Source organism: Gavia stellata, chromosome Z (assembly GCF_030936135.1).
Source record: "Gavia stellata isolate bGavSte3 chromosome Z, bGavSte3.hap2, whole genome shotgun sequence".
Lineage (NCBI taxonomy): Eukaryota > Metazoa > Chordata > Aves > Gaviiformes > Gaviidae > Gavia > Gavia stellata.
The window spans coordinates 491,820-517,115 of record NC_082637.1 but is presented as its reverse complement, the minus strand read 5'-3'; the positions used below and the strand labels follow the sequence as shown (position 1 = coordinate 517,115).

Genomic DNA, 25,296 nt, shown 5'->3' with positions numbered 1-25,296 from the left:
AGCTCATCAGAGTTGAGCTTTCTGGCTTAAGCCTCTGTCTATATAAAAGACTTGCCTAAGGAGTGACTTCATACAAGCTTCAGAATGACCACAATTTCTCTCAAGATTTCATTTTAAATGGAAAGTTGGAAGGCCTGACTTATCCCCTACTGCTGTTACTAGATGATACTAGTGGTATCACCTCCAGGTGTTACTTCATTAACATTAATAATTTCCTCTAAATTTATATCAAAATCATGCCTTTTGCCTCCTATTTACTGTCTTTATTCCTTATTATCCTTCTATAATGGGAATGGAATCTCTCTCACCACCTTGATACTCAGTATTATTTAGAACATGACTCCAGCTGTAACACTGCTCTCAGTATTCCTCTTTCTTCTTCTTTAGTAATTACGCATAGCAGTCAGTGGGCAGCTGTGGCACAGGACAATATATATACGCATATGTGTTTATATATATTAAATTATATATATATATACTCACTCTGGTACTTCCCCAAAGCCTTCCAACGGTTCTGCTTCAGCTGCATATATCTTTGCATACTCTCTTGCAGTATTTTGGACATAGCATTCCTATATGACACACAGATATGCCTATGGAATATCACTCAAAACATTTAACAGATCATCTGTTTGAATATTTGCTTTTCCACACAATTCTTGCTTACAAAGGACGGGGAAGCTTACCTGCAGTGCTAGTTTGTAGTTCTTTTGAACTAGATCATCCTTACTCTTGGTCCCATATGTGATAGCATTGTGTACTTTGAGAACACAGGGGTGGCCAGGACTGAACACTGGCACGAGGCCCTGCATCACTTTACTTCGGAAGGCCTTCCGGTGCATGCCTTCACCAAAGTGAAGCTCTTCTGTAGCTATTATTCCATGCAGGTTCCCACCAAAATAGCTGTCACTGATGAAATCTTCTCTGAACATGAGCTGCATGAATTCAATTTCTTCCACACCTAAAACACAATGCCACCTTGTTCTGCCCAACATCCTTCTGCAGTCACATGGAAAGGGGTGGATATGGGAAAACAAATGCATCTCTCCATAGAGTATTAAAGAAAATGCTCAATGGACACAGAATACACGGCCTCACTTGCGTTAATATGGGGTTGGGACCCTGATCCTCTAAATGTAGCTTGTTGCCTGTACTGCCTAAAGCCAGCATGGAGAAAGGTGGCAGTTCAGGTTCATAAGGAGAGAATACAGAGTGTAGCAAACAAAAAATAGAGGTGAAGTCCACAAAGGCTATTTTTAAAACTATTAGGAGAGTTGTAAACTGGAGCTTCAAATGAATGTGAAGTAAGTCAAGCTAACTGAGAACTAAAGAGGCATTGAGGGAATACAGAGATCCTGCCAACTCTGCTTTTTTGGGAAGACAGAGGCAGTAATAAAGCTAATGTGCAGCAATGTATGTAGATATGAATTTAAAAGTAGAACACAGTTCTGTGCCCAACGTGCTCAGAGCACATTCTTCTGAAGCTAGCCTGTTTTTTCAGAAAAGTCAGAAGTTGCTGGTACAACCAGAGCTTGTTTTAGCTTTCAGCTTGGAATCTTTTCAGGGAAAGATTCCACCAACGTGTTCGTAGAGGCACTCAGCTGAAAGAGGTCTCAGTCCTTATCCAATACGACCATGATGGAAACATGCCTTTCCTAGTACCAACCACATTCACTACATCAGCTCCACTGCTGCAGATTGGGATGTTAAAGTGTTTATTTCTTTTCAATCTGGCAAGCACCAGCTTAAAAACAGGTTCATTAGCAAACATAGAAGAAAATAACAAGATTTTTATTTCATAAGTGATTTTGAATAAGAACCACATTTCTATAAATGACCATGTCAGTTTCAATCAAAAAGCAAATACACCAGTTTTAGTGATAGTAATATTCAAAAGAAATTGGTACAATATTTCTCTTATGCCCCCACCTGTGGATTTTGAAGGTACCAGTAGCATAAGAATGTGTGCCTAAGTTTGTTACAGCTGAAATCAAGCAGGATGATGGACTTCACCCTTTTAAATGATCACTGGAATACAAATGGAAAAAAATACAGGGGGAAAAAGAAGTGGTTAAGGTTAAGCACTGGGAGAAACTAAAAAATTCTGACTGCACTTGAAGTCTCTCTAATCACAACATTTCAAGGAACATCAGTGCAAAAGATAAATAGGAGAACGGAAGGTGTATACTATGCAGCAGTGAAGTCCTTCCAGCTCCTCTTTGTAGTTATCTCTGGTTTGGACTCCGTACACTATTGCCTCTCTTTGAAGCAGAGGAAACAGTGCACATACAAAGCTAGAATTAGAAGGCTCCTTAACTCCACCTAAAATTCTTTGTTGATCAGTGCTGTTACATGAAAAGTCCTGTCTTCATTTAAAAAGGAACTAAATGTTTAATTTTATTCTTCTAGAAAAAGAAAGAAAAATCAATTGGTCAAATAAAGTACTTGATTAGTACAGCATGTTCAGAAATGATAAACCAATTTGCAATGCACTGTCTATCTTTAGCTGCAGCACAGCAAGACATATGCCGCATGTGATTAAACACAAGTTCACATATGGGGAAAGCATTCCAAATCTTCATGCCCATCTTTATCTTGGAGTAAAGTTACACAGCAGGTGACTTGCAGAGACCATGTGTTCAAACACCACTGGCAAGTTTTTCTGCCAAAAGCGCTTTCAGGACTCTTGTGTGTGTCTGTGTCTCTGTATGATGCGATGCAATGCTATTTGACTGTTTACTGTATGTGAAGTGCTAGTGTATCAGTGTATCAAGCCAACAAGAAGTTACACAGTCAAGTTCACGTCAATAGTTTGTCACAGCAGGTACTCCATCACCCTGCACAAACCATTCCGACCTGCGTGAGGGTATTCCACCTACAAAACTCCCATGAGTTAAAGAAAATTTTATCTTTGACGGTACAGCAAAGGTGAGTGCAAAAAGGGAAAGACAGCTAGTAAAAACACAATCCTGATTCAATGGCTTCAAGGGATTCCCATAGTTTCCCAGGGGATAACTGTCAAAATGTCTCGGTCTGGTTATATTTTTCCATCCTTTGTTCTATTTGGAAATCAGAAGGAACAAAGATTTGAGCACACGTTCAAGCAGATGTCTGTACTTACCTTCACAATTCTGAAAACTTGAGAGATGTTCCAATACTACAAGGAAACAAAGAAACAGATTTTGTAGTAAAAATAAATAAATAATGGGAACTGCCATTGTCATAATTATTAATTAAAATTATAAACTTGGGTTTACCTTCAGAAGTCAGATTAAACTCAGCAGTCACCTTTCCATATATATTATTCAAGCAGCAATAATACATTCCCTGGTCTTTGTTACTGGCTTTAGCTATAGCCAAAGAGACGGGAGAGTCATCCTGGGCACTGGAACAGAATATGTTAATTTTGCAGATTAATACTTTTAAAAGATCTTTCCTGATTATTCCTTGTATTTTCCTCCTGTCCCTGAAATTTCTGTCCCTCACTGCAAAGACTGATTCAAATATGATGCAAGTAGACAAAATATTTTATTTCACCCTACTTAGAAGCATTCAGTCCATTATGTGTTTCACAATAGTTGATTCTACTACATTCTGACAGAAAAGTACCTCAATCAAATCTAAAAATAATTAAATCACAACAAAAGGCATTCTAATATTCCTATCAATATCACGGCCTATCATATGAAGTACGAACATAAAAAAGCCCAAAATGTCGTATGCTGTTCCTCAATATTGACTCCTCACTCAGCTTTCTCTGTTCCTTTGCTTTTTTTCAAGCTAGATATTTACTCTCTGATGTCTGCGTATGCTATTTCACAAACAGATCAAAGGCAGATGTTATTAACAGGGGTGCCATGACATGTGAATGCAGTTACAGTACTTGCAGACTCAAGCTGGCTCTGGCAGCAATAAAACCATACTGAAACAGTGCTATGCCTGAGTGAAAAGTCCTCTTAGACCATGAAGATTTTCACATGTACCACAGTGGATGTCCATGGAAATTATTATCACCAAACCAGATAATCTATGCAGGGATTATGGAGACCTGGCTATTGTGCTTTAAAGCTTTTGTGAAGTGAGTTAGTGAAGGTGTGCACAGTTTTGTTGGCAGCATGAAGTTTCATGATATTTTGTCACACGGGAGAACGTATTTATCCAACAATAGTTTTTAAATTAAATTACTTAGCATATATTAATATTACTAGCAATGTGCATGTTTCAATATGCATGTTTCCATGTGTTGACAGGTAATAAAAATTTAAAGATTTGTTGCCTAATTTCCTGTAAACACACCTTTTGAAAGTAAAAGCTAAGATGCACCAAACAGTCCAGATTACGTATTTCTGTAGACTGATGTATATTTCCAAATGAAGAAAAAGTGCTTGGGTACACACAAAACAATTAGTTAGATTTTGACTGTGATGGAAAGGAGATTTCCACTGAACTCTACTGAACATTAGGAATGTCTCTTACTCTAAATCTTGGTTATATATTTCACTTTCATTCCAACATTTTAAAATATATTTATCCTATGAAGCTAAAATTCAAATATTTCATGTTATCACATATTTTACTTGTTATCACTGCAAAAACAGATAAATTTTATATCTCTGCGCTGTTTATTTGTTAAAACACCGCAAAATGATATGTACTAGTATTACAATGGCTATTGTAATACAATAATCAAAATCAGTATAGTTAAATGAACAAGAACCAGAATGACATGGGAAGTTTAACCACTTCATGCAACTTTTTCTCTCCCCTTAAAAGAACATCTTAGAAGATGCCTTCCTACAAAACTTTTTCATTTTTGCAGAATTGTGCATTCTGATGGAAAAATCTTTTCTTTTTTTGCTTTGGGTAATGTTTATTTTGTGTTTTTTAAACATTATAAACAGACTTTAAGAGCTATGTGATAAAAATGTCATTACTGCTACAGAAGAAAATAACTCATTTCATAAAAATGGATTTTTAAGAAAAGCTGCAAAAGATCCTGATAAAGGCCTTAAGAAGCTTTTATTTCCACCTTTCTCATTGCACTGCCTCTAGTCACTCAGAGTCAGGTTAACTGGCTAGGTTGAGGGGAGAAATCATTCTTCCTTAAATATAACTCCCATCATTTAATCCCATCAGGCGCCTTCCAACCCAAACCATTCTATGATTCTATGATCAGCTTCAAGTTCCATTCAATACTGAATATGAAGTTCAAAGTAGAATCCTAGACTCACAGAGCAGTTTGGGTTAGAAAGGACCTTCAAAGATCACCTGGTCCAACCCCCCCTGCAATGAGCAGGGACATCTTTCACTAGATCAGATTGCTCAAAGCCCCATCCAGCCTGACCTTGAACTCTTCCAGGGCTGGGGCATCCACAACTTTTCTGGGCAACCTGTTCCGGTGTCTCACCACCCTCATTGTAAATGTCTTCCTTCTTCATTCTAAACCTGCCCTCTTTCAGTTTAAAACCATTGTCCCTTGTCCTGTCACTACAGACCCCAGTAAAAAGTCTCTCTCCATCTTTCTTGTAAGCCCCCTTTAAATACTGAAGGGCCGCAAGAAGGTCTCCCTGAAGCCGTCTCTTCTCCAGGCTGCACAACCCCAACTCCCTCAGCCCTTCTTCACAGGAGAGGTGTTCCAGCCCTTCTTGTGGCCTCCTCCGGACCTGCTCTAATAGGTCCATGTCTTTCTTGGGCTGGGAACCCCAGAACTGGATGCAGTACTCCAGGTGGGGTCTCATGAGAGCGGAGTAGAGGAGAAGAATCACTCCCCTTGGCCATGCTTCTTCTGATGCAGCCCGGCATATGATTGACTTTCTGGGCTGCAAGTGCACATTGCCGGCTCACGTCCAATTTTTTGTCCACCAGTATCCCAAGTCCTTCTCTGCAGGGCTCCTCTCAATCCGTTCATCCCCCAGTCTGTACTGCTACTGCAGAATAATCACAACAAGCTCTACATTGCATGTTAGTTGTTTCAGCAATTCACTTCCACCACACAAGGACACATAGCCTCCCACACATATTAACCAAGCGTGTTTATGTTGTCTGGCTGGGTGCTGAGGTTCAAACTTCATTTGATCTTTTACAGTACTTGAAAGTTGGATGAGACTGGTTATGAACAGGCTGAGAGGAGTTACCGGTGATGGAGTGCAAACGATTACCAATATTAATGCACTGTGTGAAGATACGCTTCTTAATTACTTAATTGTTAAAACTTATTTTTTGCACCTATCATACTAATCCTCTTAACAGGTATAAAAGTGAATCACCAGCATATTTTCCCAAAAGCTACTCAGAAACTACCAGTCCTTCAGAAACATTCACTCACCTTCTCTGCAGTCGCGCTAGTAACTTGGAATCTTTAGTCCATGTAATCGTGGAGTCACCATGAATGTCACCAAACTGGCAGCATAGCTTAATATTTCCAGAGCAGTCAGGGAACAACTCTGCTTGGATTTTCTTCAGCAGCTTGGGAGCTTGAAACAGAAGAGCCACAGTTTAGGATTAGAAGATAATGATATTGTTTTGGCATTTTAAAGGAATCCCAGAATGATTTGCAGATATTAAGAATATGAATCTGACAACACTGGTAAATAATTATGATTTATTCTGATGCAGAAACCAAGGCTTTGAAATACAGAGGTTTTAAAAGACTGATTCAGTGCCCCACACAGTCAATGGAAATGTTTTCAATGCAAAGACATTGTGAATTTATGGAATAGGACCCAAGGGAAGTTCTAGCCTGAAAACGCATTGACATAAAATAATTTCTTAATCAAAACACATTCTCTCTGACTAAAGGACCAGGTGGTTTTATCAGTAAAAAAAAGACACCACAAAGGTACAGCATACCATATGGCTACACAGTGAGAATTCATATTAACTGAATACTTGTTGCTAGTAGATTTTTTTAACTGATCACAGCCTTTGAGAGAAAAGACTTTAAGTCCCAGGAGATGCTCAGTCTCCAAGGTGTTCTTGGAACATACCTAACGCACACTTCAAGGATGAGACTCTTTGCAAGATGCAGTGATGGCACCATTTCCTTTAAAGCACAGCTGGAGGAAGGAACCCACACTTAGTGGTTAGATATTTGCATTTGGTAATGTCAGTGGCCTTTGCTTCCCTCTTCAGTTTCAAAGGATTAATTTTCCGCCTCTAAAGAAAGTCCCTACCTTTCCAGCCATAGGGCACGGTTCTTTTGCTAAACATTGACCATAACACAGAAAAAATCCAAGAATCACTCAGGTTACAGAAAGAGAGCACTCTGCCCAGTCTGGGAAAGGTCCTGATAACCTTGTTCTCTGCTAAGACTTATTTTCTGGCTCACAGACTGCTCCGGCGCCTTCTGCACGTGGGCATGGCATGAGCGGGAGGATGGAGAGTACTTGGAAAGAAAGGCAATCAACATATACTTAGGGAAAGGTTTTGGGATCATGACACATCCCTGCACTCAAGTGAGATATCCCTGCTAGATGTAAGGGATGTAAAATACAAGATGGTATGTTTCCTACTGTGTTAAATCTGAGCTGCTGCACTCTGAATGAGCTGGCATGACACATCTCCCTCGGGGATCCCATTCCAGCAGTCTAACTTTCCCCATCTAATGCCGAAGGAATGCTGGATCCAACTCAAAGGGTCAGGCACCTGGAATTCACTGCTATGTTTAACTTCTAGTCACTTAAGTCCTTAGGCCTAAGAATCTTGCTGAATCAGGGCTAAAATGACGCAGACAGTATGTGACAGAACTGTAAATAGACCTAACAGCTCCAGATTCCCTGCCCTAACCACAAAGTCGTCCCTCCTGCAGCTGAAAGTAATACAAGAGAACACTGAGTATATACCAGACTAACCATACCAACCTTCCCATAATGCTGGGCAAAGGTCCACACAATTCTCTAAAGTACAAACACACATTCATTTCAGTCTAGACTAAAGCAGATCAGAAGCAGGTTAAGAAAATTCAGTCTTATCTGATGCAAGCCTGAATGTTTAAAACACTTTTCAAGCATAGCCTCAGGTACATGGAAAAAGATCAGGCATTTCTCAGTAATTGCAGTTTGCTTGCTCTGCTTTGAAGGAATGTGTCTCTCCTCCCACACACTTGGTTCTCTGGCAAAGGACACATATTCAAACAGAGAAAAGTTTGGGGTTTTTTTAAGTGTATTGGAAAGGTAGAACTCTCACCAGACTGCACTGTAATTTGAATCTCTGAGGAGCCTCATAGTTGTGTAGCTTACCTTTAGTCACTGTTCAGTCTTGCTCTGATCTATTAAATTATTTTATGATGTGAACATGTAATGTCAAAAGGTAAAAATAAGACCTCGGTCCTTGCAAAGTATCCACAGAAACCACAAATAATACCTCATCTGTCTAGCTGTTACACTGTTGCTACTCCTGTCTGCATTTTGTTTTACCTGCTAGCAACCTCCTAGAGATTCTGACAAGCAACCTGAATCTCATTTCAATTACACATTTTCTATGTCAGTTTAATATCACTAATTTCATCAGTGTCATTTATGACCAACAGTGGGGAAAAGGAATGCAGAACCAGCCATCAGTCATCAGATAGGACTGCAAAACATTATGTTTATCGGTGGCACCCTACTAATAACAATACTACTTTGCTAGCAATAAAACCACTTGGTAACCAAGAGAAGGTAATTGCATTTGGGAGCCACAGTGTAGGAGCATAACTGGAAACACAGCTCTGCGGGAACATAACAACATGCAAGTACTGGACTTGCAGTTGCTATATTGTGTGTGGTTATGTGGTACCATTATGCTATACATCCCTGAAAAGTTGCTCGAAGAGACAAATGAAGAAGTAACTATTTCAAACAGGTTAAAGTTCATAAATCTAATATATTTGCCAGCAAGGAAAAGGATGTTAGGGATGGTTCAGCTCTGTGGCATGAGTACAGCACTAGTTACTAAGTTCACAGAACTGGAAATTACCATCAGTGAGGGCAAGACACCTTTAGCTGATACAGTTTAGACTAAAGGAGGCTTGCAGTGTGTTTAATGAATTTGAATTTCATACTGCAGCCAGAACAATGGGAAAGGATACGAATGAAAATCAAGTTTTCTCTTACCTTTGCTATCCTTTTTCAAAATTACTTTCCTTTGCTCTTTTCTATCTTCTTTATTAATCATGCCTGCCTCACTTTTCACAGACTTCTTAACACAGCTAGGATCCTTGCTGACATTTCCCCTCTCTTCCAGTCGGGGTTTTTTTGACAGTGTTGCTGGTGGTAATTTCTTCTTAGCTCCAGTAGCTAAATGCCCACCCTTTGCTGTGTCTTGTTTACATTTGGTGGGATCAGGCTCAGCAACAGTTGGTGATGTCTGGTAGGATTTTGACCCTTCTTGATTTCTTAGCCTTTCTGCATTGACGGGGAATGGATCATATGTGGTCAATGCTAAGGAGAATGGCTGAGTTCTGCTGTAGGGTGGTTGATCTTGAAAATACTGGTTGTTCCCTGAATCAACCGGTGGCAAATTAACTAAAACACTTACTACACTCTCTGATGTCATGACTTCTTCACCTTTATCATACTCAGTAGACTTAACAGAATTATCAACCTCAGTTAGCTTGCTGCTGGAAGAGATCAAGTCAGGACAGGACTGCTTAGTGCTGATATTCATAATCTGTCTCTGAGCTTTGGAGCCAATTAAAGTGTGCAAAGGAGACTTCATTTCAGCTTCATCTGGGTTATGTTCAATAGCTCTTTGAATCTCTTGCTTATTTTCACACAAGACTGCTTCCTCCTTGTTTTCTTCAGGTACCCTATGGAACTGATCATGCAATGCCTTGCAGAAAGCTTCCAGTGTACTCCGATTTTCATCTACTTTGGCTGCAGTTCGTGTGGATTCAGTTTTTACTTGACTTCCTGTGCCAGGACACCCCATTGCCGATATACTCGTGAGAAGGCCCTCTGACTGGCTTACAGGTGTGAGGAATGGCGATGTTTCTTTCACAGTCAGTTGTTGGATATCTAACTGATTACCGATACCTCTATAATCCTTGTATGCTATGCTGTGGTACTTATTTTCAGCCTTTCTAGGCACTGGGGTACTAACTGATGTTACACTTCCAGATGCGTATGTGTGATTTTTTGAAGGATCTGTTTTTAACTCTTCATCAGACTTGAAGGTGCTGTCAACAAAAAATACATGTTGTTCTGATGTATTATGAGGGGAAACTGCAGTCTGACTCTCTGAAACATAACTAACTCCTGAGTCACAGGAAGTTTCAGCACTTTGTTCATCACCTATACAAATGTCTCTCTGTTCTTCTCCTGGTTTACATTGTTCACACCTGGGCACTTCTACATAAAAATCTCTTAAAAATGCATCCTCAGAAGAGAGAGTGAATGCCACTTCTTGTTTTTCTATTTCTATCAGTTGGTCTATATTTTGGGGCAGATTCTTACGTGTTATGGTTTCAGGTGCCTTAATTAAATTAGGCAATTGCATTAGGTAACCGTATTTCTGTGCATCAGAAAAAACTTGAAAATCTTGACAGTCATTATTTTTTGAAAGATAACTGTCAGAATTAGTGTCATTTTGTGCATTCAAGTCTGAGAGATTTCCTTTTTCTTGTAAATTCTCTTCGTAACTTTTGTGCATGGTGTTAACAGCAGGGTGTTCTTCATGTGTAAACTGACTGGTATTTTCACCAGGGAAAATGTCTTTCTCTTCAGGGAAATAAGCCAATTCTTTTCTTGCTGGATAACAGTCTCTAAAATGACACCCTTTACCAGTTACGGACTCATTTATCAAGGATATGTTGTGCTCAGCATGAAGTAATTGTCCAATTATCCCATGCGACTTATCTGACATGTAAGCTGGGTTTTCTTTGTCATATGCTAAACTACTACTCTCAGCATTTTTCAGTCTTTGAGGGTAATCTGCGTCGCATGTTTGGGAAGCATTATTAATGGTAAGCTTTCCTTCCCAAGCAACAGTCATTTGAATGGATCCATTACTGTCAGTTAACGTTTGATTTGGCTTCTGCTCCAAGCACTCCCCTGTATTTAAGATGACACTATTTGCTGAAACACAAATGGATGGTGTTTCCGTTTTATTCCCAGTGCTAGAATCTAGACATATACCATCTGTTTCTACCACTTGTGCAAGACAAATTTTTCCTATGGATGCACTGTTACATGCTTCATCTGTTTTAAGTAGGATGTTAGAAACATTGCAGTCTTCTTTCTCCGTTCTTTGTGTACTAGCTGGCTGTGTAATAGGCTCCTGCTCTTCTATCAAATTTATTGGCAAAGGATGATCAGAACAGGTCTCCTGTACAAAGTTCAGTTCTGTGACTTTGATACCTGTCGGCCTAATTTCTAAACTTGTGATCCCCTGGTTTTCAAATGGGATTTGATCATCTGAGTCATCTTCATGAAGAATTTTCCATAGCTTGTCATGCACTGCAGATATATCAGCATCTCCTTTGCACCCAGGTTCTCCAGATTCCAGGACTGACTTGGGATTAGCTTCAAACAGAGATTCATCACATGATAGACTGCAAAGAATATCTGTGCCATTGCTATCGTGTGAGTGAAAACTATAGCTTTGCTCTCCCTCCCTTGGCTCATCACATAGCTTTGCAGAAGACAGAACAGCACATAAACATTCTTTTTTATCAGGAACAGAGTCCATACCCCATAAAGCAAAAGGTGAAACGTCACTCTTTGATTTGTTGCCATTACTAATAATACTAATTCCTTGTTCATAGAAGACTTGTTGGTGACAATGTTCTCTCTTATCACAAGGACCATGGTGTTGAGAATAGGTCTGTAAATTTGCATTTTTTGCTTGTACTGTCTTTTCAGTACATAGCATTTCTGAAGCTGGATTGATGGTTCCCGCACTCTCACAAGTCATAAAGATGCCTTCCTTTTCTATTTCGGGCTCCATACATAGTCTCCCACAATTCCGGGTAAAGATTTTAAGATCACCATCTTGATTCTGAAAGAAGGAAAAAAGAGAAATGTAATTAAAAATTAGAATGGCTGCTTGATGGCAGGCCTGAACTAGAGTCCTGGCTTGAAATGTACCTAATTTTTTTTTTCTTTTTTTTCTTTTTTTTTTTAAGTATTTGTCAACAGACAATTTTCTGACTTGTAGCTATCAACGTAATGGACTGAAATCAAACGCCTGGGTCTTAACAGCCTTGAACCCTGGTAAGTTTCAGATCTGGATCCAAATGCTGAGAAATATAAAATTTCATCAAGATGAAAATCAATGACTGATACAGTCCAGCTAGTTAAAAACAGATAAAATAAAACAAAACAAAACAGTCATGTCCATGCCTTTTCCTAACAGTTGGAGTGTCCCACCATGCTTACGTAATTATTACATAATCCAAACTGATGAGTTTCTGGAACTACCCAGACTAGTTTTTTGGGAGCTTGCCTTTCCCTTTGCTTCCATCATGGGCATTGTTATCTTAAGTTTCACAAAGATGCTTTCCTAATATCTATCAGTCTTGAAAAGTTTCAGAGAATGCACCCCACAAGTTTGCCGTGCTATGTACTATAGAACAAGACTCCTACCAAGAAATTAACATCTCTGGGTCAGTTTTAAGCCATCTTCAAAATTTGTCTTTGGTCGTCCCTGACCCCTTGAGGTGACAAGTCCCGCTTCAAAAGGGAGTGCCAGAGATCATTCCAGATCTTGCCTCTGTCCAAGTAGTAATGAGTTGCTCAGTATAAGGCATATTCAGCCCTCCTCTAGCACTGAGGCATGCACTGCAACCTTAGGGGTACTGCTGGGAAAATTGGGGCAGGAAATAAAAATCCATATTCCTCCTGCATCTCCTTTCTTCTTCTGTATCAAAACATTCCAAATTGTCACTTTATGTAGGAACAATCCATTCCTCAATTAAACTAAGCCAAACTGACCTTAATTCATGCAAGGAGTGCAGACCTTATTAAAAAGAACAGCTGGCTGATGTTTGGGCTTGCATGGGATGAAGAAAGTCCTGCCATCTGCCTGGCATACAAAATCTGTTAAAACTGTTTACCATTCCCCTCATAACTAAGCTTTCACTCTTAAATTCTTGTTCCAGAGTCCCTGCCAAGCTTTTGTTCTCCAGGATTTTCTCTAGTCCTCTTCAGCAGCCAATCAATTTCATGGAGGTGGTGAGCATGTTTCACCCATAGCAAATCTTAGATGGAGAAGCTTACAATTTTTTACTAGACAAAAATACATTGTTTCCTAAATGAATTATGCTTTATGCTTTTGGTTACCATTCATTTGCCAGAACAATCTGTAAAAGTAGAGAGCAATTTAGCAGTCAACCTTTGAAAAAAAATATTTACTTTCAAATAGCCATTAACAGGATATAACAACATGGACCTCATGGATTAGTTTGTACATTTGACCATGTATCTTCCCAGTGGTTGTCTGAATTTGTACCTACTCCCAGCAGAAATTAAGAAATGCTAAAAAACATCAGGCTGAGTTTAAAAAACACCAATATTTCTAGACATTTTTAATTTTTTAGCTTTTATCCAGCCACAAACTCAACTTCATAACTGTTTTAGGTTGTTTTTTTTTTCCTCATGAGTCCCAGTTCCATCCATAGTTATTTGTTAACTTGTAATGATGTGCTGGATGGCTGAAATGAACAACTGTGACACATAACAGGTGAGTCCTCTGGGTTACCGCAGAGCTGTAAATGTGTAATGAATGCTGGCAGACACGTAATTCAGAGATGTGACTCTGAAAAGAAGCAAGTGCTGTTACTTAGTGAAGGATATGTAATGAAGGATTTCCCATGAGTTGCTGTGTGTTCAGGTAGAGGCAGGGGCTGCTCAGACACTAGGTTCTTAGTTTCCATAAGTTCATGGTAAAAGGATTACCGGCTGTAGTAAATATTGCTTTCCTTTGCTGCAAAAGCCACCCACTTCAGCTGCAATTCCTTTCATCCTTTCTGTTTCTCCATTCAGCTTGAGTAGGATGTGGAGCTGACTACATGCTGTGGACAACGGGGAAGGAAGAGATATAGAAAATTTTTGTCAATGACTTTAACTGCTATTCCCACCCGAAGCACCACGCAGTTGCCACAGTCTTCAAAACTCCTTGGCCAATGCATACTTACCCAGAAACCCTGAGCCTAGGAACCTCAGCTCCACAACCGCAGTCCCCTCTGATTCCCAAGGCCTTGGTCTCCTGCTCAAGTCTTCTCTGGAGAAGAAGAGGCCAGTCTCTAGGTCTTAAGAGTTTAGACACACACCTTCTCTCAAGTCAAGGGGGATGTGGACCTGGATGTGTCTTTACAGTCAGTTCCAGTTCTGAGCCTGGTGCTCCTTCTGCCACTTCCACCTCAAACCTCTGGAAAGCAGAGTTTATTTTTCTATTCCTTACAGCCACAGCAGCCTCAATCACAGCTTTTACTAAAACCTGTGGAATTCTTGCTAAGTATGTTAGACATATGATCAGTCAGTCCCTATCTGCTGTTGGTGTGAAACTGAAAATAGACAGCTCTCTCACGCCCACTGGAAAGTGGGCTGATTATTTGAAGAACCCTTTTATCTATCTATCTATCTATCTATCTATCTATCCATCCATCCTGTGTGTCTGTCTATGTTGGCATCTGTTTGTCTCAAGCATTTATAGACATGCAGCACTGTAGAGTCTAGATACACATTTTGATGGCTGGAAAATAAATACAATGACAAAAGAGGGCTTGTAATGCAGTGCCTTGCCTTGCATTTGACAAAAGTAGGTCTGAAAGCAGAATGCAATCTGAAGCTTCATAGTGCCACATTTATTAATTTTTTAGTGCCACATTTATTAATTTTTTAATTGATATTTAACAGGGAAATGTGCTCCTAGGGTATGTGGTAATCAGCTCCATGTTATTTTTGGTTGAAAGTACTTATATCCAAATCCTTTAAACATGTTTTAGGAAACCTTGCTGGCTTTAACTTCGGTATTTTCTTAGAGTAGGTTTATTTCAGCTAACACAGCCGATTTGTTTTTTTGTTCCCTGGTCTCACAGAAGATTTCTAGGGTTTAATGCCATACATTTTAACAATTGCTTCAATTCACTCCAAAAGAATGGTAACAAACTAGAGAATTTAATTATGTGAATGCAGTAGAACAAGCAATTTTAATTTGTGCGTGTGTAAACAGCCTGGTGCATGACGACAGAAAGATGAAATCACAGTTCTGTGTTTAACCTCATACATGAAATACACAGTCCATGTACCTTCACTATAAAGCCATAGTTACTGTGAATAAAGGAGGGATAAACAGGTAAGTCAGTTACGTAATACCTATGTAAAAGGAATATAGAAACAGCCACTTCAAAATCAGAGCTTTCTTTTTAATCTATTGTACAATCACAATGTAAGGAGGATCCTTCCTTGGTTTTTTTGCTCTGCTAACAAGACCCATTGTGTTTCAAAGCCTGACGGGAACAAGTAATGAAAAGCAAAGGAGGACCATAGGGAGTAAGTGAGCACTTTTGTCACCTCTGAGTTATGGAAGGAAATAGGGGAGAATATGGAGAAAAGAAAAAGCAATTTAAAAGGATTCTACTTCTTTATGGCAATCTGGTATCAGGCACATTTTCATCTGACAATCTCTCCGGAGATCTAGAAGATACTGATGACCAAACTGATGACCTACAGACCTGCAAAACGTTCTACAGCTAAAGTCAGCTTCTCCTCTTGAAACACCTCTTGAATGTTTCAAGTCACCTCTTCAACTCACCAGGAACCGAAGAACAGCACCCCATCTGTGGCCTCAAATGTTACAGTAAAACTCATCTGTCCCTTCAGCCCAAGCTGGGCTGGTTCATTTTCAGATCTGGAGATCTTCTATTCAATCCACTATATCATCCAACTTAGTAATCAACACATTACATTTTTTACTGTTTCTTTTAATGCTTTCACTGCCATACTGTGTTTGTAGAGTGCTGAGATACTATGCAAGCTATGCATAAGTTTAAATCAAGACTAGATCAAAAATATAATTTTCTGAAAACAAAGCTCTGGCTCTGAAAGCCATTGACTCTCTTGTGGCAATAAAAAGAGATCCATTCACATCGTCTAGTTGCCTTGCAGCCTACCTCTTGTTTTGGTATTTGCACTCAGTATCCCATATTCACTCTTGGTTTTATGAGTTGCAGTGGATCCCATTTTGGTGGGAATGTCAGCTTCCCTGAAGTTAAAAGAGATCCTTTCTGGATCTGACTGGCTCTTAAGCTTGGCAGGCTGTGTGCTGTTCAGTAATTGGCTTTAAATAACACTGAATTAACAAGCAATAGAAAATACTTGGGGGGCATTCTAAGAAATTTATAGATTGGCTGTGCTACAACATATGTAACTGCATCAACAGGATGCAATCCTATAGATACTCTTGTTCCAGACTTGTGCCTGGGTTGAAACTGACCCAAAGTCAAAGACAGCAGTTACTTGGTATATAAAAGTAAACTTCAATCTGGTGCAGCCCGTAGTGTGGTGGTTTTTCATTTTTAGCTTGCTTTATGATTTTTAAGATAAAATAATTCAGTCTGTGGAATGTGATGAATTGATAACTCTGAGATCCACATTTACAAAACAGGAAAAGCAGCACAGGAAGCATGACTGGGAAGGATTATTGTTGGTGTTCAGAGGGAAGTTCAGGTAATTACCTCCATCAGTCATTGTTCAGGCCGTCTAGTAAAACCATCTGCAGAGAGGCCAAACGATATCGGATACTAAGGAGACTGGGGCAGTTCAAGAACCTGAACAAAATACAATTAGTACCATATCTGAGAGGGTTTCATTAAATAAATACTTGGTTCTCAAGGAGAGTTTTCAATGTATGAGGCATAGGAATATAGCACCTGAGCAAGCTGTGTTATTTAATTTCATTACTGACCTGGAAGCAGAAAAAGTCAGCACACTTGTTAAAACTACAAGTGCTAACTTCTGGAACCGCATAAAGGAACTCAGAGACTACACAGACCCAGGCAGCCTGGGAGTGCTCCCAGCTCCTGGGACCCAGTGCACCCAGCAGCCACATTCCAGTCCCATTTCAAGACAAGGTCTGGGTTCTTGCTGGTCCCTTTTTCACCCTAGTTTCCATTCAAATAAAGAAGCCAGAGGAGCCACTGCATCTCAACAGGTGATCCACACATACCTCATATACAGACAAACCCAAAAAATTATGAATCTGAGCAGGACATAAAAAAAATCAGATTTGGAAAAAAGCAAAGTAAGGCACTTGGGAATACAATACATACCATGCCAAGGGGAAAGATATCAGGAGTGAACTACACTGCTGACCAAAACATATAGATAACAGAGGGGAAAAATTAAATATGGCAGGTAATAATAAGGTCAGTGGAGGCTGTGGTATGACACAGGAGCAGAGCTACAGTTTCATCTCTTGATGTCTCACATGTCACAACGAATAATGTTCAGAGACTTATTAAAAGAATAAATTATATAATTCCAGACAAAGTATTTTGATAGAGTGAAGGTTAAACAGAAACAGCAGTTGAAGTGCTTTGATTTGGAATTAAGGCAAAATTAAAAATATATACTTCTGCTCTGCAGAAGCTCTATGTTGTTAGCTAGAGTCAATAGTGATATTGGTGCTATCTTTACTTATCAGTATTTCTTGATAACAAAACTGACAGGCACATCATAATTATCTTCTAAATAAATATATAAAGCTGGGACCTTCAGAACATGTCAAAACACTAAAGAAAGCCAAATACATCAGGTTGCGACAAAGCAAAGAACAGAAAGGCAGCTAAATCACCTTACTGCTGTGTGAGAAAAGGTATGAGTAAAGTTGGAGTTAAAATGACCCTTTTCCATGTAATTTTTCTAAAGGTACCTCAGAGCATCACAAGAATCTTCCCAGCATAATCTGAGTTAGCTGCTGTTCTCTGCTCCCTTTGCCATAGCTGAGAAATGGACCATCTTCACCCAATGTGACAAAGTTTGTTTCTGGACTGAGTGACAAACTGTCATATTCACATGCAAATAAACTCAGTAGGCATCAGTTAAGGCTATTCTGGTTGTCTTTGCCCTACGGATAATTTATACATCAGTCTGTCACCTGATCAGCTGAACCATTTCTGTTAACGAAAGCAAGAAGTTAATCTCTGAAATGAGATGGTTAATTTTACCTCACTGTTTTTTAAGAGAAAATAGTTTAGCAAGGTAATTCTCCACTGTAAATAAAGTCTCCATGTTACATTTATATCTCTCTGTTTGTACAAATGGACTGTAAGAAACCATCCCTAGAGTACAGACAATAAATATATCACTGCTCCTGGATCAGAGCTCCCTCAAATCCACCACGTCTGGAACTGCTTTTGGTTTACACTGTTCTCCAGCAGTAGCTTAGTGGCTCTTTCTATTTCCCTGTTTTGTGCAATGCCACTCATATTCCTCTTTCCTAAAATAACACTCTGCTTTAAATGGCACACCTGCCTTGGATTAGCTAAAATAACTCAATACCTGTAGTTATTTCAACTGCTTTAGACAGGTGAAACAAAACACATGAGCTATATTTTATCCTGCAGATGCTTACTGACAGGCACATCCTGCTAGCATCCTGCTATTCCTCCTGAAGAGGCAGAAAAAGAGGATGTTAAATAAGAACTATAGTATTTCAAAGGACAGAAAGCAAGTTCTCTGACTTTGACAACAACATAGAGCAATAGGCTGCCCATGTACAGCTGTCATGGGTCCATGCTCTGAAGTGGTGAGGATTTTCCAATGGATGGGTTTTTTGTGTGTCTCCCAGGAAAGACTGGAGCCAACTATAACACAGGTGACAAAATGTGACGTTATCTGCCAGCCCTAGGGTGGATCCTAGCAAACGAGCAGGGTTGGTATCACAGCCTGCATGAGCTCTAGTTACTCAGACTAGGACTCCTCTGTTTGCTCTGATGCAGAGCTCCTGCCCCTTAGTGCAATGCTCAGACTCAGACTGTTCCTTGGGAACGTTCAGCTCTCATCTCAGCCAGACTCAGAGCAAAAGTCTGAGACAAGACCACCTTTTCAAATGAACATACCAACCACTCTAGCCTACTAGAAAGGATGAGGTGTAGCCTCTCAAACTCTCCTGTTGGATCTGTGGCACATAGTATGAATATAATATTCAGAAACAAAGCATGCTAACCACTTGACGGAGAGTTATTCTGCACCCAAGGACTACTGAAGTGTTTTACACGAGTGCAAAACTTTCCAGTGAAGTGAAAAACTTTGAGAAATGACAGATCTAATTTCTGCTAAGATTCAAAGTTGGAGGAGATTTGGATCCCAGCTTCCTCTGTCACACGAAACAGGTTTAGGCAAACTATTTTTTCAAAATTCCAGTGAAAAAACTGTGAGTGGTGGCAAGTTGCACCAAGAGGGAGCAAGAATACATGTCTCATAGAAAATTGTAACTGACTAGGTTTTGATCTCAGATAACCAAAAAGTCTTCATTTTTTCCTGAGACAAAAAACAGAGATGTACTTTAAAAACATTTGAATGAAAAATGAAACAACTATAAGCTGATTGAAAATGATGTATTGGGCATGTACAGCAATTCTTACTCATTACTGTTTTGGAACAGAAGTCCTCACCCATTTTGTATTCAAAGCCAGCCATTAAACCAGTTCTCATCCAACAGCTGTTTATTGGCCTATGTGAAACCATCTGCTGGGTTTCAGTCTAACTCCTCATGGGCAGAGTAAATCCATCATAAGTGTTCTGACAACCTTTCAAACAGTTTCTTTTGCTTTTCCTTTGTTGTGTAACCCAACTCCTGCCCTTCCCTCTTCACTTTCCACCCTCTTCCCGCACCCTTCTGTATGTTGCTCCCAGCATGCACCCTCTCCTTCATGACAGTGTTGGAGTGCAGTGCACATGACTAGCACCTGCATTTCTGTACTAACTGCAGAGCAAGGAGCTCTAAACTTCAGAGTGCCCCAGCAATGAAACACGCTAAATCACAGTTCTCCATTACACATGGCAGCTCCTAGGACATCACACACAACAGCAGATAGCTACCATCTTACATATTGAATAGGGCCAGCAGCCCAACAGATGAACAGCTTCATTGGCCTATGCAGTCCTGGCAATTCTGGCTACCCTGGAATCTAACAAAACAGAGGTATGACATGCTAGACAAAATACTTTTTGTGCACAACTAGATTACCCAAATACTTGGAAGTTCTGTGTCAGTTCTGCTTCTCTCCTTTTTGTACAATAAAATTTAAAATTATCTAGAAGTGACGTAAATCTTTGTCAGGAAGATCAAACCAAGTATCTCTCAAATTTTATGATAACAGGCTGTTCTTACATGAGCAAAAAAAAAAAAAAGGCAGGATGAACAGTAGATCTAATCAGCAGAAAAAGAAATGTTCTAGAAATATATGAACACCACACGCCATTCTTCCTGGGGTATCAGTGTAAACGTTAAATACTTTGCTTATGCCCTGGAATCCCTCTGAACCTGCCAGTTCCAGCAGGACTACACCAACATCACTAGCATTCGGCAGGCCATAGACAGAGGCTCTGTAATTCAGGAGTGACACCATACCTTGTACTGAGGGTGCTGGCTGAACACTGAACAGAGACTGACTCTTGAAGGACACACTACAAACTTGAAGCCTCCTGGCTCTCTGTACAGTATGCAATATCATACAGCTGGCACAGTTGGCTTTTAGGACCTGTTATTAATTAAGCTGCTTTGAACCATTAGATAAAAAAAGAATTTCACCTGGGGCTAGACCATGAGGTCATGAGAGGAGTCAGGAGTCTCCCACCTTGACCATCTAATGGAAGGAGAAGTCACCCTGAACAGCAGTTGCTGCACAAGATGGACTGCGCAGGTTGCTCCAGTTAGAGGCAACTGGGCACTCAGGGGAAGCGTAAATCCTTGGGTAATTAGTGTTGTGGTTCTCTGGCTGCTATGTACCTCTCAGCAGACCTGATTCACCACATGGAGAGGGAAAATACAATGCTCTTCAAAAGCAGTCAGCTGTGTTTTTTGCTATAAGTCCCTCACCTTGCTCCTGGCAGAGCAGTCTCAAATGCTGGCCTCCAGCTAATACCACAGAGCACTTTTACATAAACCTGTGTGCAGCTATAGGAGGTTGATTCTTTCTTGCCTTTCTTAGGTTACACAAGCAGATTGCTGAGGAGTTTCTGGCTTACTATACAGGAGCTGTGAGAAGCTGTCCACATTTTCCTTGTGCTATAAAGAGTAGTTTTCAGATCGGATGCTTTTCATTGGCCTGTTTTCAAGACCACATAATTTTAAACCTACACCTAAATTTCATCTTCATTCATGCGTGTTTAAAACCAGGTGTTTGGTTTGTGCTCATCTCTAGCCCTTTTGCATACACCAATACTTCTTTCCTGCTTATTTTTTATCTGATTTAAAGTTTTGGTCATGGACACACAAACAAAAGAAATACATACTGACTGCAGGTAGCAAGAGTCTAACTACCTAATCTGAAATTTGGTGACGGCACTTACAGTAACGTAATGGCTGCTCTTTGCTAAGAGCGTTCTGGGATTTAAATTATTGTACAGCACTTGGAAAGAAATGAAACAATGCCTCTTGCAAACCATGGTAATACATACTGTCAAGAAATTCTCAGTAGGTTAATTTCAATAGAGGGGGTATTTCCCATCATAAGAACATTATGTGCTGCTAAAATGTGATTAGAATTTTATGTACTACAAAAACAGAGAAACATATGGATGTTTTTCAGGTAGAAGAATTCAGTGATTTTTGACTGCTTAAGACACCCCAGTGGTGAGATTAAAGCCAGTCTATTACCTAGAACTGGGAGACATTTTTGCTTAAATAATATAGATGAAGAAAAGCATGTGGAACTGGAAAAAGCTTGTGCTTATTTGTCATAAATGTTTTTTTCTGTGCAATTAGCTACACACTTTCAAATCAGTAAAGTTAGTGATAATAAGATTATTCAAGATTTAATACTCATACATATGTATTTATATATCTTGAGTCTTTACTATGTGAAATAAAAAGTATGATCCAATTCTCCCACTTATGAAAACTGGTGGAGCATCTTATCAGCCTGTACAACTATACTGATTTCCCCAGTTGATTTCCTCTCAACAGCATAAAATACATAAGTACACAGAAAGTACCACTTTCGTTTTTTTATTTTGAACTGGTTTTTACATTTCAACTGGAATATCTGACTCTTTCATTGTTTTACTTTTAAAAAGCAAAGCTCCATTCACCTCCATAATATGAACTCTCTGGATTAAATTCACCTCCTTGTTACAAATTCAGAGCAAAACCCTGTTGATTTGTTTTAGATTTCCAGCACCATAAGTGGATGGCAATTTTGTTCTTTGAGTATAAACTGAAAATAAAGTAAATCAAAACATTCTCTGCTCACAATAGGTATTTGAAAAACTTTCTGGATTGAAAGAAACATTACTTTGATAAGACCTGTGCAATAGCCTACATATCAGATTTCCCTATCCAGCTGTCCAGAGTCCCATTAGTGCCTCTTACTATTATCAGTCTCACTCTATAATTAGAACAGCCTATGGTTTATTTGGGCCTTTTTCAAAACCAGATTTCCTTCCCAGACGTAGCTGTCATTCAGAAGTACATGAATAGTATCTTTCAAAGTAATTTAAATTTTACATTATTTTGTGACAAACAGGAATAAAATGCATTCAAATCAGAAGAGCAGCTCTTTCTATTAAATGATAAACACTTTACTTACCCTGGGTGAGATGTTTTCATTTGGCATCTGATTTTGCTCAAACAGGCCCCAAGTCCTTCTCCTTTCCCAATGACAGTCTTTATCTGCCTCCTCTGTATGACACAAACCAGCCTGCATTTGCAAGTTTTCTGTCTCCTCAGGGATTTGTGTTGAAATGACACCTTCCTGACTGGGCAACAGAGCACTGGATTCCCTAACCTCTGCTGCACTCTGAAAAGATTGTCCTATATTACTTACATATCTGCAAAGCTCTTTAGGGTTTAACAACTTTAAAAGGTTTCTTCTTAGACTTTCTGTTAAGGTACAGACAGCATTCCTTGCATTTTCCTCCGGCAAATTTCTTCCCCCCTCCTCTAGCAGCAATGAGCTTTCACCCAGCAAGTCCTTGTCCGTATTGTTTTCTGTCATCGTCTCTGAAGCCTTATTTGTCAAAGAAGCACCTATGCCACTAGTAGAGGGGTCCGCCTTGGCACGTACATTATCCTTGTTCTTTGATTTGTCAGTTGAGAAACCTGCAGCTGAGTGGCCACTTCCTTGATTTTCTTCAGTTCTGGGATGGTCATTTTCAATGGCTGGAGATGCAACAGGCACTTTATACTTTTCTTTGTCTTTCAAACTGGTATTTTTATCTCGGTGGTGTCCAACAGTGAGAGTCATCTCTGTCTGCAGAGTTGACTGGCTGTACATAGAGGGGTCTCTCCTTACATTTACTCCTTTGAATTTTGAGTGATGACCACAGAAGCCAATGGTGGTATCCATAGGCGTAGTGTTATCTGACACTTGGAACAGACAAGGCATTTCACTGAGGAAGTAAGCACACCCATCACAATCCTTACTCAGTTTTAAATCATCTTCATCATCGCTTTCTAATAAAAATTGTAATTTCTTTTTCCAGATTTCATTTTCACGCACTGTCAGCACATCTGAACATTCAAAATACTCTAGGTCATCATCAGAAAAGTCATCACTTACACTTGGAATTTTCTCTGCATAAATCTCCGTAATAGTGGCAGGATGTTCAGAATCATCTTTTACAAAATTGTTGTGATTTACTATGGGAGTATCTGCCTGCTCACTGAATAGGATATTCATGTTTAGAGGTCTATCGAGCCCAGTCCTTTTACATGCCTGGACATCTGCCAGAGACTGAACAGATACAGAGTCTTCCGTGTTAAGGCAACAGTTGTCTGTGTGATAAGTGATTACATTTGAAGGGCGGGAATGCACCTGTCTGCTGCAGTATTTCTCTGCTTTTCCAGCAGTGACGCTGACCATACTGTTAAAATGAATTAAGTCATCACCATTCTCTGACAAATCCCTTAGGCAGGAAATATTGTCCTGGGTTTTAAATACATTTTTTACATCCATATTGTCTTCTGTGTTAGGCAAGTGCCTGTGGGATCTCTCAAAAGGGGACAATACTTCTGCTTTTCTGAGCTTCTCAAGCAGTAACCACTGATTTTTGAAGAGTCAGAGTCTGGTGAAATCAACATGGGGTCACCCTCACAGGGGTAACTCTTGTGTTATGCAAAATATTTCTCGTTCCACTCATTTTACCCTTAAGTCTCTCACATTGTCATTTAGGTCAACAACGAATTCTGGGGAAGTTTTGGGTTTTGTATCTGATTCCAGTTCAACAAAAGTTGAACAGCGGGTCATTCTAGCTGTCAAACTGTTTCCAAGTACTGTTCAATGAAGTGCAGATCTTGCTCTGTGCACCTGCAAATAAAAGAAACCTGAATTTTAAAATTACTTCTAAAATGGGTATACGTATTTTCTAAAAGGTGGCCAATTGACACATAGTTGCAAATCTTTTCAGAAAAGAGAAATCATTATTTTAAAAACAACATCAAACATTAAAGCAGTAACTATAACCCAGCTCTCTATGCAATGATACTTAATGGCAACACATTGTAACTGTCTGGAGTGATTTGTGCTAGGAAAACAAATTCTTAAGCATACCTGCACATAGATGTAGCAGCACAAAATAGACACATATCATTTAGACATTTCTAAATGCAAATAGTAAGCTGCAGTCAATGTAAATTTTCACCTGTGCATGATTTCTACAGGTACCAAGTACCTGCTATTTTGGTAGTCACACTGGCACAACAGTAGGCTATTCCTTGGATTGGCATCATAGGGACATAAATTCCAAAACCTGTTTGTAGAAATAGCTGGAACAATCAGTCTGTTTAGATTTTATAGGGCTATTTCTGCTTAAAGCAATTCTATTGTATTTTGGCCTCATAGTTGTAATTTCTGTGGTGAGAGAACAATGAAATGAGGCTGGTTAGCTTCAATTTCCTGTTCATATTGAGTCTCACTTTCAAACAGTTGTGCAGTAGCAAAATGGTGTGGCAATGCAGAATTTACATAAAAACAAAGTGAAATACACCAAAAGGCTTCCATTAGCTGAATCCAAAGAAATATGGAATCATCTCTCTCTTCTTGTAAAAAAACCTCGTTTCCTAAGCATTCTCAAATCTTAGGATTTTAGATACTTGAGATGTTTTTGTATACTACTAGAGGCACTTTGGGTCACTCTTCACCACAGAGTACCC

General features: G+C 39.5%; 1 protein-coding gene across 1 annotated transcript in view; it reads right to left on the bottom strand.

The window, feature by feature from the left end:
- Positions 1-24,391, bottom strand: part of ALPK2 (alpha kinase 2) — a 45,570-nt gene extending 21,179 nt beyond the window's left edge. Inside the window, exons 1-8 of the mRNA XM_059833380.1 lie at positions 24,290-24,391; positions 22,733-24,202; positions 9,093-11,976; positions 6,326-6,473; positions 3,258-3,385; positions 3,122-3,157; positions 687-961; positions 484-572 (exon numbers count right to left, since the gene is read on the bottom strand). Of these exons, the coding sequence (XP_059689363.1) occupies positions 484-572; positions 687-961; positions 3,122-3,157; positions 3,258-3,385; positions 6,326-6,473; positions 9,093-11,976; positions 22,733-24,202; positions 24,290-24,391 (5,132 nt within the window). The remainder of the gene's footprint in view (positions 1-483; positions 573-686; positions 962-3,121; positions 3,158-3,257; positions 3,386-6,325; positions 6,474-9,092; positions 11,977-22,732; positions 24,203-24,289) is intronic.
- Positions 24,392-25,296: the final 905 nt, after the last annotated feature.